The sequence below is a fragment of the Oryctolagus cuniculus genome, chromosome 5 (genome assembly GCF_051225735.1).
Source record: "Oryctolagus cuniculus isolate XC-2025 breed Fujian yellow rabbit chromosome 5, ASM5122573v1, whole genome shotgun sequence".
Classification (NCBI taxonomy): domain Eukaryota; kingdom Metazoa; phylum Chordata; class Mammalia; order Lagomorpha; family Leporidae; genus Oryctolagus; species Oryctolagus cuniculus.
In genome coordinates, this window is record NC_142871.1 from 61,817,462 (window position 1) to 61,834,602 (window position 17,141).

The window sequence follows — 17,141 nt, forward strand, 5'->3', positions numbered from 1 at the left end:
CTCCTCCCAGATATCCCCACAAATATTTGTTTGCTTCATCCCTGTATCTGTTTCTGATCTTTGCCCAGAGTTCATTTCAGTAAGGATCTTCCTGACCATGCTGGCTCAATCTGCCGCTGTGCCCTCTTAACATAGCTCTTCTCAGCCCTCCCCTGGTATTCTCCTATCACCTTACCTTGTTGTATTACTCTGCATAATAGTTTTTTAAAAATATTTCTTTTGAAAGGCACAGTTACAGAGAAAAGGAAAGAAACACACACACATACACACACTGTGAGAGAGAGACAGACATCTTCCATCCACTGGTTTACTCCCCAAATGGTCACAACAGCTAAGGCTGGACCAAGCTGAATCCGGGAACCTGGAACTTTATCTGGGTCTCCCACATGGGTGCTGGGGCCCAGGCACTTGGGCCATCTTCCTCTGCTTTCCCAGGCCATCAGCAGGAAGCTGGATTAGAAGTGGAGCAGCCAGCTCTCACACCATCGCATTAGGAGATGCTGGGCAGTGTCACAGGCAATGGCAAAACCTGCTACACCATAGTGCCTATCCCTCTTCATAGCAGTTTTCTCCTCTGGACATACTCTTACATACTTTTTACTGTGTTTATTTATTGTGTATTTCTCTTCATTAGAGGATAGATTCCAGGAGGGAAGAAATTTTTATCTATTTTGTTCACTGTTGCATCCCACCTTCTAGAATAGTGCCTGGCAAATAGTAAGGTTCTCAGTATTTGTTGAATGAATGAATGAATGAAAAGTTAAACAGGAAACGTACATTCTCTTTATTTAAAAACTACAAAATTAGGCCGGCGCCACGCCTTAATAGGCTAATCCTCCGCCTGTGGCGCCGGCACCCCGGTTCTAGTCCCGGTTGGGGCGCCAGTTCTGTCCTGGTTGCTCCTCTTCCAGTCCAGCTCTCTGCTGTGGCCCATGAATGCAGTGGAGGATGGTACAAGTCCTTGGGCCCTGCACCCACATGGGAAACCAGGAGGAAGCACCTGGCTCCTGCCATCGGATCAGCGCGGTGCGCCGGCCACAGCGTGCCGGCCGCAGCGGCCATTGCGGGGTGAACCAACGGAAAAGGAAGACCTTTCTCTCTCTCTCTCTCTCTCTCTCTCTCTCTCACTGTCCACTCTGCCTGTCAAAAAAAAAAAAAAAAAAAAGTTGAAGTAAAAAAAAAAACTACAAAGTTAAAGAAGGTATTATAGCACTTTGGTTGGGTTCCCCTTCTGTACTTCCCATAGGCCTTCTACATTCAGAAATATCTCAGTCTCTCAGGATATAATTTACTATTTATTTTTAAAAGATTTATTTGTATTTATTTGAAAGGCACAGTTACAGGGAAAGACAGCGAGAGACAGAGCTCTTCCGTCCACTGGTACACTCCCCAAGTGGCTGCAATGGCCAGGGCTCGGCCAGACCAAAGCCAGGAGTCAGGAGCTTCTTCTGGGGCTCCCACATGGGTTCAGGGACCCAGGCACTTGGGCCATCTTTCACTGCTTTCCCAGGCACATTAGCAGGAAGGTGGATTGGAAGAGGAGCAGCGGGACTTGATCCAGCATCCATATAGGATGCCAGCGTTGCAGGCAGCGGCTTTACCTGCTACACCACAGCTCTGGCCCCTCAAGATATAATTTAATACCTTTTATTATGTCATCCTTACACTGAGCGTGATGATGGTGACAGTGATGACTATGAGAGGGTGTGTTCCATAAGCATGTGGTGCTGCACAGTGATAGACAGCAGCCCTTGGAAGAGTGAACATGCTAGGTAAGGCCGGCGTGGCAGCAGTGGGTTGAACCACTGCCTGCAAAGACAGCATCCCATAATTGCCCTGGTTCAAGTCCTGGTTGCTAATGTGCTTGGGAGGGCAGCACAAGACAGTGCAGGTCCTTGGACCCCTGCACCCACTTAGGAGACCCAGATGGAATTCTGGCTGGCCCAACTTCAGCCATTGCATTCATCTGGGGAGTGAACCAGCAGATTGAAAGTAGATCTCAGATCTCTCTGTCTCAGTCTCTTCCTATCTCTGTGAAATTCTGCCTTTCAAATAAATAATTTTTTTTTAATGAATTGCTTGTACTGAGTGAAAATAAGAGTCTTTCCGCAGAAATTCTGAAACACTGTGTTACAGGTAGGGGTGGATCGGGGAGCCAGAGAAGTCCAGGAGACTAATGGGGAGGCTGGGCACAGCGGGCGGACCTGAGACTGCCGCTGCCACAGGAGTGGCTTGCCTCCCTTCTGCCTGTAGATGGGTTTAGCTATGACTTGTGCATGGAGTCTTACTGTGCAGGGAGCATGATATTAGCCAAAATATGCATGTTGTATAATCACCTATAAAACGTACCTCATTCCATTATAAGTTGTTCCATTTCAGAAATACTGGGTAAATAAATATTATCGGGGCCAGCACTGTGGTGTAGTGGGCTAAGCATCCACCTGCAGTGCCAGAATCCCACACGGCACCAGTTCTAGTCCCGGCTACTCCGCTTCCAATCCAGCTGTGGCCTGGAAAAGCAGTAGAAGATGGGCCAAGTGCTTGGGCTCCTGTACCTGCATGGGAGACCTGGAAGAAGCTTCTAGCTCCTGACTTCAGATCGGCTCAGCTCAGGCTGTTGAGGCCATATGGGGAGTGAACCAGTGAATGGAAAATTTCTCTCTCTCTCTCTGCCTCTCTCTCTGTAACTGTATCTCTCAAATAAATAAATATTTGAAAATAAATAAATATTATCATTTATGGGGTAAATATGTCATAGGGTAAATATAGGAATGAAAATTGAAACAGGAAATTGTTTTAGATCACCTGTTTTTCTTCATGTTCTAAACCAAACTTAACTCTTCCAGTTTAATCTTTCCATTTTTCTGAAAAGCAAGGTGGACTCTGGGATAATTTGTATAGTAAACAGAATTTACATGAATAAGCTTCCCTAAAATCATGTGTATAATCATAATTTAATACGTCATCATTTTAAAGGTTTTGCCTTTTCATTAGACATAACTCAGTTATTCTGAGGGGGGCAAAATGGGATCATGAAAGGAAAAGGGCCTAGAAAACACGAGGGAAATCCTTATAGACATATTCCATGGCTTAGCTATCGAACAGATAGGTAACTTACTCTGGCATATGGAGAATCATAATTGAAAGTATCATTTTTTTTTTTTTTGACAGGCAGAGTTAGACAGTGAGAGAGAGACAGAGAGAAAGGTCTTCCTTCTGTTGATTCACCCCCCAAATGGTCATCACGGCCGGCGTGCTGCGCTGATCCAAAGCCAGGAGCCAGGTGCTTCCTCCTGGTCTCCCATGTGGGTGCAGGGCCCAAGGACTTGGGCCATCCTCCACTGCCTTCCCGGGCCACAGCAGAGAGCTGGACTGGAAGAGGAGCAACCAGGACAGAATCCGGTGCCCCAACCGGGATTAGAACCTGGGGTGCCAGTGCCACAGGCGGAGGATTAGCCTAGTGAGCCATGGCGCCGGCTGAAACTGTCATCTTTTCCCTCGCATTACTCTACTCTGTTTTTCAGTCTCAGAATTCTAATGGGTCTTTCTTGCTGTTTCTCAGATATAGTTGCGGGAAGAGGAAACGACGGAGAGTCGATTTACGGACCCGTGTTTGAAGGTAATCCTGAACTGTGCCAGCTGAGTACTCAGGGGGCCTGCCTAGTTTCACAGCTCCAGAGAAGGGAGTGTTGGGGCAATGGGAGGGAAGACTAGGGAAGGGAAGGCACTCCAGGAGAGAATGATTTTGTATACACATTTTTTTTTCCTATTTGCTAAAGCATATTATTTCTTTAGGATAAATCATTGAATGAGGATTGTGGTGTCAATGGAATTTTTATATATTCACGTATTTGAGGGAGAAGGAGAGACAGAGATCTTCCATCTGCTGGTTTACTCCCCAAATGCCCACTATGGCTAGGGCTGGGCCAGGCTGAAGCCAGGAGCCAGGAACTTCTTCTGTATCTCCCACATTGATGGCAGGGGCCCTAGTACTTGGGTCATCTTATGCTGCTTTTCCCATGCCATTAGCAAGGAGCTGGACCGGAAATAGAGCAGCCAGGACTCCAGCTGTCACCCATATGGGATGTTGGTGCCCCAGGCAGCAGCTTTATCTGCTGTGCCACAACACTGGTCCTGGGAATTTATATTTTAAGGCTTGTAACTTGCCCTGCTATTATTTGGAATTGGCACCTTATCATCATTCTATTAATATTGCTCTTGGGGGGATTTTGAGACAATGGTAGTATTAGCATCATAGCTTTTAACTTTTCCCAAAGCCCAACATAAAAACAGATGAAATAATAGAAAAACTGAAAACCCTGGATAATATTCACAACAAAATAGATGACTGTGTATCTACACGAATTCCAAAATCCCAGGGGTGAGGACAAGCAGGCAGTAGCCATGGATCCATCTGGAAGCAGCATCTGTGTGAGGAAAGCAGGGCGTGTGGTGGGCCCGCAAATCAGAGAATAGCCATTTATTGGGGAGTGCGAGGGGACCTAGGTGAGGTTTGACAAGAGCAGAGCAATGTAACCCTTGTGAGCTCTCAAAGCGGATCTGACCGCCTCTCTCCCAGGGCAGGCTCAACTGTGGAAGAACTGCCAGGAATGGAATCAGAAGTGTAAAAGGATAAAGGGACAATAGATGAAAAAAGGGTGGGAACAGAGCCAGGAAATCTCAGAAAGCAAGCCAGCACTAGAGGAAAACAGCACAAAAGGGAGCTCTGTGAAACTGGAAAATCTGCCCTCCTTCTAAAGCCACACCTCCTTCTACACACTTAGGAAAATGAGCTTTACTTAAAAATGAACAATGAAAATTCCAGGGTTATAAAAAGGGTCAAAAAGCAGAGTGACATCACTCTAGATAACAAATCCACGCTAGAGGGACATGCCTACAGATCAGAGCTGTCACAGGCTGTCTCAAAACAGGCAAAACGATATGAAAATGATATAGGACGTGAAAGAACTCAGTCACAATTAGAAAAACTCCCATTAGGTGACAGACTGAGGAATGAATTAGCAATTGAAGAAAAGCAATTTTGGAAATGAAGAAACTAGAAATAACAAGAGCAAAAAACACAACAGATAGAGAGAGAGAGAGATCTTCCATCTGCTGGTTCATTCCTCAAATGTCTGCAACAGACTGGGCTGGGCCAGACCAAAGCCAGGTGTCTGGAACTACATCTGGGTCTCCCATGTGGGTGCAAGGACGTCAGCCACCTGCTGCTGCTTTCCCACATGTGTTAGCAGGGAGCTGGATCAGAAGTGGAGTAGGGAGAACTTGAAGCAGTGCCTGTGTGGGATGCTGGTGGCAGCTTAATCCGCTGCACCACAACACTGGCCCCAGGAAGGCGGGGCTTTTTAAAAACAGAAATGAGGAAAGATGAAAAGAATTTACAAGCAAGTGATAAAAATTAAAGGTGGCATATGGAAGACAACAAGTATCCCTGAGGAACTAAATTAGTGCAAAGGAGCAGAATGAAGGCTAAGAACTGTAATGAAAGAAAACATCCCTGAAATATGTAAAAGAATTTAATGTTCTATATGCTATTTTAAGTGTGGGTTACACAATATCATGCTGAAATACCTGAAATTATATTTATTAAATTATATATCTTAGATGTTTGATTGATCTTGACTACTATGTATACCTCAAGTATATGTCTATGCCTTGAGTGAAAATATTTATATATCGCAAGTAAAAATGTTCATACCTCAGATAAAAATCCTCACATAAGTATAAAAAATTGAAACTACTTCTTGAGAGAGCATACCATGTTCCCAGCAATATTGAAGTAGACCAACCAACACTGAAACCTAATTTAGTAACATTAAGAGGCATTGAGGAAAAGGAAAAATTATTTGTACCTTTAGAAAAAAAAGAGTAACTAATAAGGGAAAGAAAATTAGGTGATTACCACATTCTCTGATAGCAACATGCCAGAAGAAAAAGAGTAATTTATTTATGATGCTCATATCATGAATGTGAAATAAGGATTTTCTGTCCAGCCAAAGTGACCTTGAATTACAGAGGGCATGCAGAGCTACCAGCATGCAAAACTTCAGGGAAGAGTGTTACCTAATCCCTTCCTGAGCACTTTCATTCTTTTTCTTAATTTAATTTAATTTGAGAGGCAGAGTTACAAACAGAGAGGGAGAGACAGAGAGAGATCTTCCATCCACTGGCTTACTCCCCAGATGGCCACAATGGGCAGAGCTGCGCTGATCCGAAGCCAGGAGCCAGGAGCTTCTTCTGGGTCTCCCACGTGGGTGCAGGGGCCCAAGGACTTGGGCCATCATCTACTGCTATTTCAGGCCACAGCAGAGAGCTGGATTGGAAGAGGAACAGCCGGACTCGAACCAGTGTCCATATGTGATGCCAGTGCTGCAGGCAGAGGCTTAGCCCAGTACACCACAGCGCCAACCCCTTTCTTGAGGACATTCACACAACAGATTATAAGAGACCTTGACATAGGACTGGTGGTGAGCATTAATCCCATAATCACTTGGAGAACTAAAATTCAATGAAGAGGCAAAGGTTAAGAGCATAAAAGGCAATTACTATCTGCTTGAGCAGTGGAGATAGTCTTTTTTAAATGGAAGAAAATGAAGAATACGTGCAAAAATATTAGGAAACTCTTCTCAATAATTGTACTGATGATGACATTATTAGGATTGTTATTCTGAGATTGTTGTAGACATAATGTAAGGTCAGTGAGTAAGTCTCTGATTCTGATTCCATCATCTTCTTTGTCATTTACCATCAGGACTTTTTTTTTTTTTGACAGGCAGAGTTAGACAGTGAGAAGGAGTCAGGAGAAAGGTCTTCCTTTTTCCATTGGTTCACCCCCCGAAATGGCTGCGGCAGCCGATGTGTTGCGGCCGGCACGCTGCACTGATCTGAAGCCAGGAGCCAGGTGCTTCCTCCCGGTCTCCCATGCGGGTGCAGGGCTCAAGCACTTGGGCCATCCTCCCCTGCCTTCCCGGGCCACAGCAGAGAGCTGGACTGGAAGAGGAGCAACCGGGACAGAATCTGGCACCCCAACTGGGACTAGAACCCGGGGTGCCGGCGCCACAGGCGGAGGATTAGCGTAGTGAGCTGTGGTACTGGCCCAATCAGGACTTTTCAATGTGAAAGAAAGAAGAGACTGATGAAATATAATTGAGGCTGATAATTCCCTAATGGGAATTGGAAATATCACCTTAAATCCAACGAGTTCCTTTCTATACATATAGCTCTGTCCACTGAGGAGGCCCACAAACAGAACTGACCAATAGCCACGAGCACCCCCAGCATTTCGACTGTTTTTTTGAAATAATCACTTCTCACTCAAAGAAACCAGGGCTTCCGGGAGAAATGACCACCTCCAGATCTCAGGCAGGAAATGTACAAGAGGAGCCTGGAACCCTGTGTTCCATCAGCAAGAATGCTCTTAGAGATTGCTAGGGTCATATCAGAAGGCCTCGGGAGCCAACTGGAAGAGGCACTTACTGTACAAAGATGGAGTAATTTGAGCTTCACAAGGAATAGTAATTGCATTGATCGAAACTGAACAAGTACTTTAAATCCTTGAGTTCATAATGATATTATGAAATAAAGCCTAATTGTTTACCTCCTAGGCATAACAGGAAAAAATTATTATCTTGAAAATTGACAAACACAAAGAATCAAGCATTTATCCTGCTTTTCCTATATGAACTGTACCAAATTGTAAATAAGAGGAAACATCTCTTTATACAAGAATTCTAGGGGCCGGTGCTGTGGCGTAGCGGGTAAGGCTGCTGCCTGCAGTGCTAGCATCCCATATGGGCACCAGTTTGGGCACTGGTTTGAGCCCCAGCTGCCCCACTTCTGATCCAGCTCTCTGCTATGGCCTAGGAAATCAGTAGAAGATGTCCCAGATCCTTGGGCCCCTGCACCCACGTGGGAGACCCAGAAGAAGCTCCTGGCTCCTGCTTTTGGATCGGCTTAGCTCTGGCCGTTGCGGCCAACTGGGGAGTGAACCATTGGATGGAAGTCCTCTCTCTCTCTGCCTCTGCCTCTGCCTCTCTGTAACTCTGCCTTTCAAATAAGTAAATCTTAAAAAAAAGAATCGTAGGGGTTGGCATTGTGGAGTAGTGGGTAAAGCTGCCACCTGCGATGCTGGCATCCCACATAGGCACTGGTTTGTATCCCAGCTACTCCACTTTCAATTCAGCTCCCTGCTAATGGCCTGGGAAAAGCAGGGGAAGATGGCCCAAGTGCTTGGGTCCCTGCTACCCACATGGGAGACCTGGGTGAAGCTTCTGGCTCCTGGCTTTGGCCTGGCCCAGCCCTGGCCTGGCCATTGTGGCCATCTGGGGAGTGAACTAGTGGATGGAAGATCTCTCTCCTCCTCTCTCTAAAACTCTTTTAAATAAATAAATAAAAATCTTAAAAAAGAATTTTAATTAATAAATGAGAAGGAAGTGACAGAATTAGAACAGCACCGTTTTGCTGCCTCCAGTGTTCTAGTGGATCTAGGCATTTGCTGCATCAGTGTCTGTCAGTGTGACAGAAGTGGAGACCACCAGGGATTCTGAGCATTTTGCTGAAAGACCGCAGCACCCAGGGGATGGGACGGAAATGAGTCTGGGGAAGCTTCTGGGCCCAGCTGCCACTTTGCAAGAAATAGAGTCAGTTCTCTTATAGCATGACATGTGTTCCTAAAAACCTCTGCACGGTGCAGCATTAATGGCTGGGGGCAGGCATCTAGTACAGCAGTTAAGTAGCCATTTGTGATGCCTGTGTCCCATATCAGAGTGGTTGTAGTGCCAGCTACTCTACTTCCGATGCAGCTTCCTGCTCATGTGCTTCCTGGGAGGCAGCAGATGATGGCTCAGCCACTTGGGTTCCTGCCACCCACATGGGAGACCTGGATTGAGTTCCTGGCTCCTGGCTTCTGCCTGGCCCATCTCTGGCTATTGCAGGCATTTGGAGTGAAACAACAGATGGAATCTCTCTCTCTCTCTCTCTCTCTCTCTCTCTCTCTCTCTCTCTCTGCTTTTGAATAAAAATGAAAAGTTTGTCAATCAAATATCTCTAAAAAGAATCAAAACCAAAAAATCCTTAGGGTTTATGGCAAAAATGAGGTGAAAATCCCAAGTGACACATCAGAAAACAAGATAGTAACCTAAAACATCAATAGCATAGTTTTACATATGTCAAGTGGCGAAGAAACATATAAATCCCGTAATAAGTATGGAACTTGACCTTGAAAAGACTTGAAGTTCGGGAAGATATGTGTGGGAAGGACAGTTTCCCAGTGGCTTTGAAATGGTGGAAGAGGGAGGAGGAAGTCAGGGGTGGGGGTGGGGGTGGCCCCTCACACCACAGGAGGCAGCTGGTGCTGTGCTCTTGGGGCTCTCTGCAGGTGGGTGCAGTTTCATTCACCTAGAGCCCCCCACTGCAGGAATGTGCATGCAGGGGTAAATTTCATAATGCTCAATGTTCACTAATGTATCACTCAGATTGAAACAAACTTGCATTGCGAAACAATATTCTAGCAGAACTGAAAGGACAGAGGACAGACAAGTGGCCGGTGCACTATGTGTATGCAATCAGGAAACTCCAGGGGAAATTCTAGCATCCAGTAGCTCAAGTTCATGAACATATGAAGTATGTGTAATTTTTTAAAAATTTTTATTTATTTATTTGAAAGCAGATTTACAGAGTGAGAGAAGGAGAGAGAGAGAGAGAGAGAGAGATCTTCCATCTGCTGGTTCACTCCCCAGATGACCACAACAGCCAGCAGTGGGCCAGGCTGAAGCCAAGAGCCAGGAGCTTCTTCTGGGTCTTCCACGTGGGTGTAGGGGCCCAATCACTTGAGCCATCCTCTGCTGCTTTCTCAGGTGCATTAGCAGGAGCTGGATCAGAAGTGGAACAGTCGGGGCTCGAACCAGCAGCCGTATGGGATGCTGGTGCTGCAGTCTGTGGCTTAACCCTCTGTACCACAATGGCAGCCCCATGTAGGTGTACTTTTAAAAATTCATGTAAATGGAACTAGGGGGTGGCTTTGTGGTACAGCCTGTTAACTGTCTGTGATGCTGGTATCCCATATGAACTCCAGTTCAAGTTCCAGCTGCTCCACTTCCCATCCAACTCCCTGCTAATGTGCCTGGGAAAGCAGTGGAAGATGGCCCAAGTGTTTGGTCCGCTGCCACTCATATGGGAGACCCGGATGGAGTTCCAGGCACCTGGCTTTGGCTTTGGCCCAGTTCCAGCTGTTGCAGCCATTTGGGGAGTGAACCAGCAGATGGAAGATCTTTCTCTGTCTGTGTAACTCTGCTTTTCAAATAAACACATTTTTTAAAAGTTTATTTTGGTGCAAAATATTTTGAAATCCATGCATAGTTTTTTCACGGTATGCATCTTCCAAGAGGTTTTTGAGGTATCCTTGCATAAGGAAAAGACAGGGATGGAAATAGAACCTGAAGATTAAAGAGACTTTAAAAGGCATATCAAGAATTTTGAATAGAAAGATTAGCCTGTAATGCCACTGGTTCAATCCCCAGATGGCCGTAACAGCTGGAGCTGCACCCATCCAAAGCCAGGAGCTGGGAGCTTGTTCCAGGTCTCCCACGTGGGTGCAGAGTCCTTGGGCCATCTTCTACTGCTTTCCCATGCCCTAGCAGAGAGTGAGATCAGAAGTGAAGCAGCTGGATCTTGAACCAGTGCCCATATGGGATATGGCACTGTAGGTGTCAGACCCAATAAGTATATATTTTAGAAGATTTATTTATTTGAGAGGCACAGTTACAGACACACACACACACACACATACACACACAGGTCTTCCATCCACTGGTTCACTCCCCAAATGGCTGCAAAGTCCAGAGCTGAGCAGGTCTAAACCAGGAACCAGGAGCTCCTTCTGGGTCTCCCACACAAGTGCAGGGGCTGAAGCACTTGGGCCATCTTCTGCTGCTTTCCCAGGCCATTAGCAGAGAGCTGGATCAGAAGAGGAGCAGCTTGGATGTGAACTGGTACCAAGATGGGATGCTGGCACCGCAGGCAGAAGCTTAACATACTATGCCACAGTGCCAGCCCCAATAAATATATTTTTAATGAAATAAATAACATAATTTAATTTGATGACTATTTTATAAGCTGGTTAAACATTTTTTAAAACTTGACTTTGCTTTCATTTGAATCATAACTTTAAGATTTATTTATTCATATGAAAGGCAGAGTTTAGAGGGGGGAGACAGGGAGAGATCTTCCATCTACTGGTTCACTCCCCAGTTGACTGCAATTGCTGGAGCTGGGTCCAAAACCAGGATCCAGGAGCTTCCTCTGGGTCTCCCACATGGGTGGCAGGGGCCCAAGCACTTGGGCCATCTTCCTGCTTTTTCCAGGAGCATTAGCAGGAAGCTGGATCAAGTGTAGAAGTTCGGACTTGAACTGGCACTCATATGGCATGCCGACATCACAGGCGGTGCTTTACCCACTACACCACAGCGCTGGCCCCCTAATCATAACGTTTGAAGTTCTAAGTAAATAGCCTTTCTTTCTACTTGGGCAAATTTCTTCTTGTTTTATGGGTGGGTGGTTCCCACACATATTTTATCACTGGCAGAAACTCAGAAGAAACTGGGTCAAATCAGAGGTGTATACTGTTTGGTCTCACTGCTCACCAGAGAAGATAAAAATCCATCTCCATGGGCTTCATCCTATTTAAATAACCTTAATGTGACTCACTCCCTTCAACAGTGCTGCACACTGCCACAGGATACAGCTTCCTATCAAGGAGTGTGAATAACTTAATTTAGTGTTTGAAGTGATAAATGAAACATGCCCACCATTTACTATTTATATTTGGAAAAAAACAAGGAACTTCATATCAGTAAATGATTTTTTAGATTGATTTTATTTATTTGAAAGAGTTACAGAGAGAGGTAGAGGCAGAGAGAGAGAGAGAGATCTTTCATCTGCTGATTCACTCCCCAGATGGCTGCAACGGCTGGGGCTACGCCAATCTGAAGCCAAGAGCCAGGAGCTTCTTCCGGGTCTTCCACATGGGTGCAGGGGCCCAAGGACTTAGACCATTTTCCACTGCTTTCCCAGGCCATAGCAGAGAGCTGGATCGGAAAAGGAGCAGCCAGGACTAGAACTGGCACCCAGAAGGGATGCCAGCACTTCAGGCCAGGGCTTTAACCCACTGTGCCACAGCGCCAGCCCCCAGTAAATAATTTTTTAAAAATTTGTAGCTTTTAGCCAGCACCGCGGCTCAATAGGCCAATCCTCCGCCTAGCGGCGCCGGCACCCTGAGTTCTAGTCCCGGTCGGGGCACCAGATTCTGTCCCGGTTACCCCTCTTTCAGGCCAGCTCTCTGCTGTGGCCAGGGAGTGCAGTGGAGGATGGCCCAGGTGCTTGGGCCCTGCACCCCATGGGAGACCAGGAGAAGCACCTGGCTCCTGCCATCGGATCAGCGCAGAGCACCGGCTGCGGCGGCCATTGGAGGGTGAACCAACGGCAAAGGAAGACCTTTCTCTCTGTCTCTCTCTCTCTAGGTCCACTCTGCCTGTAAAAAAAAAAAAAAAAAAAAATTGTAGCTTTTGATGCTTTAAACCATAAGGAGGGAGGAGGGAGGAAGATGCATTGGAGGATGGAGAGTGTAAGGAGGGGCAGATCAAAGACCAGGCAGAGAGACAGGGCAGGCACTCCGGGACTAGAACCTGGAGGAGTGTCAGTGCCGCAGGTGGAGGATTAGCCTAGTGAGCCGTGGCGCCAGCCAGGAGCAGATTTCTATCCCATGTTATTTTCTGTAAAATCAGTGGCTGTTTGTAGAGTCCACTGAAGTGATTGTGGAGCCCTGAGGTAATCAGATGGATTCATTTCTACAGAAATGCCTTAGTTTGCATTTCATGAGCTTTTAGAAGTCTTTTATTCAGTTTGCAAGTTAACAACCTGCAAGTCACTACCGCCAATATGGCTTAATTGCTTTGTTTTCAAACTTAATAAGAACAGTCAGCAAATGCAGTTTAATAAAATCTTAACAGTTAATATTTATATCTCCCAGTTAGTCCCAGATGGTTACTGTCCCAGATGGAAACTTTTATTGAATTTCTCATCTTTTACTTCTTTCTCATAAATGAACTCAAGGCAGTGCTGGGGCTGATATTTCCTGAAAAATGGTAGCCATTGCTAACCACCCTACAATTCTTCTACTTGTTAACTTTACCCTAAAAAAGTATTGCTCCCCACAAAATCTTGGTCTATGTATATAAGATTTGAGGTTAAAATTTACTTGTAGGTCACTAAAAATAAACATACGTTAATTTCCTTTCATCATCAACATTTAGGGCCATATGTGTGCCTACAAGTAAAGCTTCAGTGACAGAGTCCCTGCCTTCCCACACAGGAAGGAAGCACCTTGTAACCCAACAGCTTCATAGGGTACTGTATGGCCTGTCAGAGAGCCGTGTGTAAGATGGAGTCGTGTGCACAGAAGGCTTCTTGGAGGAGGTGTTCATAATGACCACGTAGTCATTGGAATGAAATGCCACTGCCTAACAGCACAAGAGCATGTGCAGCCCTTTGTTCTCAAAGTGTATGCTTCCTTTTACATGATTAATTTTCTCAGCATACTTGTTTTTAGCTCTGGTAAAGATAAACTGGAGCTATCATTCAAATAGCTTCTAAGATTTAAAAATATCTTTTTTTTTTTAACATTTGTGAAAAACATTTATTCGGAGAATATAAAATTTGGACAAGGAAAACTGAACTTTAGAAAAAGCCCACACACAATTTTGTTACAATTTTGTTACTTTAGAAAAAGCCCACACAACATATATATATATATATGTATATATATGTGTGTGTATATATATATATATAGGAGTGGTTTGTAAATATATATATAAAACATACTAAATGAAAATAACAAACCAAAATGCCAAACTGTAAGTTATATCTTTCTGGGTACATATACAGTAACAACAAAGAAATTTCACTTTAAAAAAAGCATTCATTAAAAAAATTTTTACCAGGCCGGCGCCACGGCTCACTAGGCTAATCCTCCGCCTAGCGGCGCCGGCACACCGGGTTCTAGTCCCGGTCGTGGCGCCGGATTCTGTCCCGGTTGCCCCTCTTCCAGGCCAGCTCTCTGCTGTGGCCAGGGAGTGCAGTGGAGTTTGGCCCAGGTGCTTGGGCCCTGCACCCCATGGGAGACCAGGAAAAGCACCTGGCTCCTGGCTCCTGGCTCCTGCCATCGGATCGGATCAGCGCGGTGCGCCGGCCGCAGCGCGCCGGCCGCGGCGGCCATAGGAGGGTGAACCAACGGCAAAGGAAGACCTTTCTCTCTGTCTCTCTCTCTCACTGTCCACTCTGCCTGTCAAAAAAAAAAAAATTTTTTTTACCAGTCCATTTGAGTGTCTACAAAGCATATGAAACAAATAGAATTTATAGAATATTTACACTTTGGAATATATTGGTCTAGATGATTGAGATTATTATTGAGACTTCTGTTTGTTCCTTATATGTTACATTCAGTTGAGCTAGCAGTAGTTTAGTGACCTGATTGTTGTCTTTCCTAGACGAAAACTTTTCAATCCCTCATGATAAAAGGGGCGTTCTTGGAATGGTCAACAAAGGCCGTCACAGCAATGGGTCGCAGTTCTACATCACACTGCAAGCAACCCCCTACCTGGACAGAAAATATGTGGCTTTTGGGTATGTACCTTGTAACAGTCACAGATATGAAAATACTCTTCTAAAGACTTGGGGAAGTATTGTATATAGTAGATGAATAGCTAAAGATAGGGCCTAAAAGAAAGAGTAATATATAGATAAGCATACTTAGAAATAAATATTTCATAAAGCCTCTTGCTCTCTCTAAGAACACAGAAGCCAGGGGCAAATGTCCGGCCCAGTGGTAAGCCAGCCATGGCATCTCAGCGTGCCTGGGCTCCATACCCAGCTCTGTTCTTGACTTCAGCTTCCTGCTAATTCAGATCTTGGGAGGCAGCATGATAGCCCAAGTGACGCTTCCTGACCCCCCTCCCCCATGTGGCGGAAACTGGATTTAGTGCCTGGCTCCTGGCTTTGGCTCCACCTAGAGGGAAATTGCATGCATTTGGAAAGTAGACCAGTGAATGTGAACTCTCCTTCTGTCTCTCTCTGCCTCTTTAGTAAATAAAACAAAACATAGAAATCAGTGAGGCCCAGCCATGATAATGTTCTGTTTCTCAGTTTATGCATGCAACCATCTAACCCTCCATCTATATAGTTATCCTCAGCCTCAAGGATATTATCAATTTTTAACGACTTGGCCGGCACCGCGGCTCACTAGGCTAATCCTCCGTCTGCGGCGCTGGCACCCCAGGTTCTAGTCCCGGTTGGGGTGCCGGATTCTGTCCCGGTTGCTCCTCTTCCAGTCCAGCTCTCTGCTGTGGCCTGGGAAGGCAGTGGAGGATGGCCCAAGTCCCTGGACCCTGCACCCACATGGGAGACGAGGAGGAAGCACATGGCTCCTGGCTTCGGATCAGTGCAGCATGCTGGCCATAGCGGCCATTTGGGGGGTGAACCAATGGAAGGAAGACCTTTCTCTCTCTCTCTGTCTCTCTCTCTCTCTCTCTCACTGTCTAACTCTGCCTGTCAAAAAAAATTTCTTAATTACTACAAATTACACCTTCATGCTTAAGAATGTGGATATATTTATACATGTAGGTTAGGAAAGAAAGCCATTTAAGTAACAGCCCATGAACATTGTGAAGAGATAGATGAAAACTGTCCAACTTATATGTAACTTTTTTTTTGCTGAACAATTTAAAATATGAAAATATCCCAAATAATAATTAACATTAGAATATTATTAGGTGCACATAGGTATGTGGACCTAAAGTGGGAGAGGTATATATTTTTCATAACTACAGTGCTTTTCACCTTTGATTGCTAAAGAGAATAGGAGGTGGAGTTAATTTTTCTTCCCTGAAATGAAGAAACATTAGATTTTTTTTCCTGAATAGCTATTAGATTATTCCAGGCACTCCACAGGGATAGTTTCTGACAAGTCAGCTCATGAAGTATTAACTTTAACAGTAATTCTTCATTGTGTTCCTTTCTGTGATATGTCCAGGTTGAAAACAGTAGAAAGCATATTTTCCTCCCAATATCTTTGAAGAAACGACTTTACATTAATAGCTGCATAACCAAAAAGAATGCATTTCTTCAGTTTCTCCTGGCCCTAAGTAAACTGTATTTGATTTTGAAAATGCATTCGTGAATTAGTTTTAAATCCAAATAATCCCCACTTTACTTGGCTCATGTAAATCTCTCTGTCATCGTACTGATATCTGTCTTCTGGCAGCTGTCGGTGACCCCGTGTATCTTAGCTAAAGGCGCCGGTCTCAAACACAGACAGGGCTGCTCTAGCACTTGACTGTCTGCATCAGCACCCCCAGGCTCCCAGGCCCAGAGGCGACAGCCTGAAGTCTGGAGCTGCACTCCCCGTCCTTCCCTTGCTGGCCCCGCATGGCGTCTCCAGCCTCCACCTCTGTGATCTTCCGGATTCATCCAACCAGAATTTTATTAGGCAGCCGCGGTGTGCCAGCTGGGGAGGGGCGCTGAGCACTGGAAAGAAAGACAAAGCACAATTCCTGTTCTTCAGGGAACTTAAAGTATAAGGAAAGACAGATTTTTAAAAAGCCAGCAAGTACAGGACAGTGTGACAGGGCTATGTCTGTCCAGGGTACTCTGGGGATACAGCAGAAGGGGATCAGAAAACACCCCAACCCCTTTAGTAAGCTGAACGCAGCTCCCTGCAGGCTGGCAGTGGAGTGCAGGGAACTTGGTCTTTTTTGGCGATTCCCAGTCTCCATGATTGACCTTCCCCTTGAGGAAATCTCTTAGATTTTACTGTCATCACCGCTCTAGCCTCAGGGAGGCACTGTATCCCTTTTATTGTCTGGCCCAGCTATGATTTCAGTTTATCCCTTCAATCTCCAAATCACAGTTGAGGCAGAGCTGGAATATTTAAACAAGACCTCACTGAACACCAAGGGAGAAGCTGGAGGAAATAACACCGTAGGCACCTGGATAACCTGTTCACGTAGACGTTTCTCCTCCAGGGATCCCTTCCTTCCCAGTTGCAGGGCTGCTGCTTCCCTGTCACCTCCGAG

At 45.5% G+C, this 17,141-nt stretch overlaps 1 protein-coding gene across 6 annotated transcripts in view; it reads left to right on the forward strand.

Moving 5' to 3' along the window:
* The window catches only part of PPIL6 (peptidylprolyl isomerase like 6), a 38,375-nt gene that overhangs the window by 15,287 nt on the left and 5,947 nt on the right, over window positions 1–17,141 (forward strand). For 5 of the 6 annotated variants that reach the window (XM_002714890.6, XM_008263357.5, XM_070073712.2 and 2 more), the window contains 2 exons: window positions 3,563–3,619; window positions 14,559–14,694. In XM_002714890.6, the coding sequence (XP_002714936.1) occupies window positions 3,563–3,619; window positions 14,559–14,694 (193 nt within the window). The remainder of the gene's footprint in view (window positions 1–3,562; window positions 3,620–14,558; window positions 14,695–17,141) is intronic. The other variant, XM_089333832.1, reaches the window with a different exon arrangement.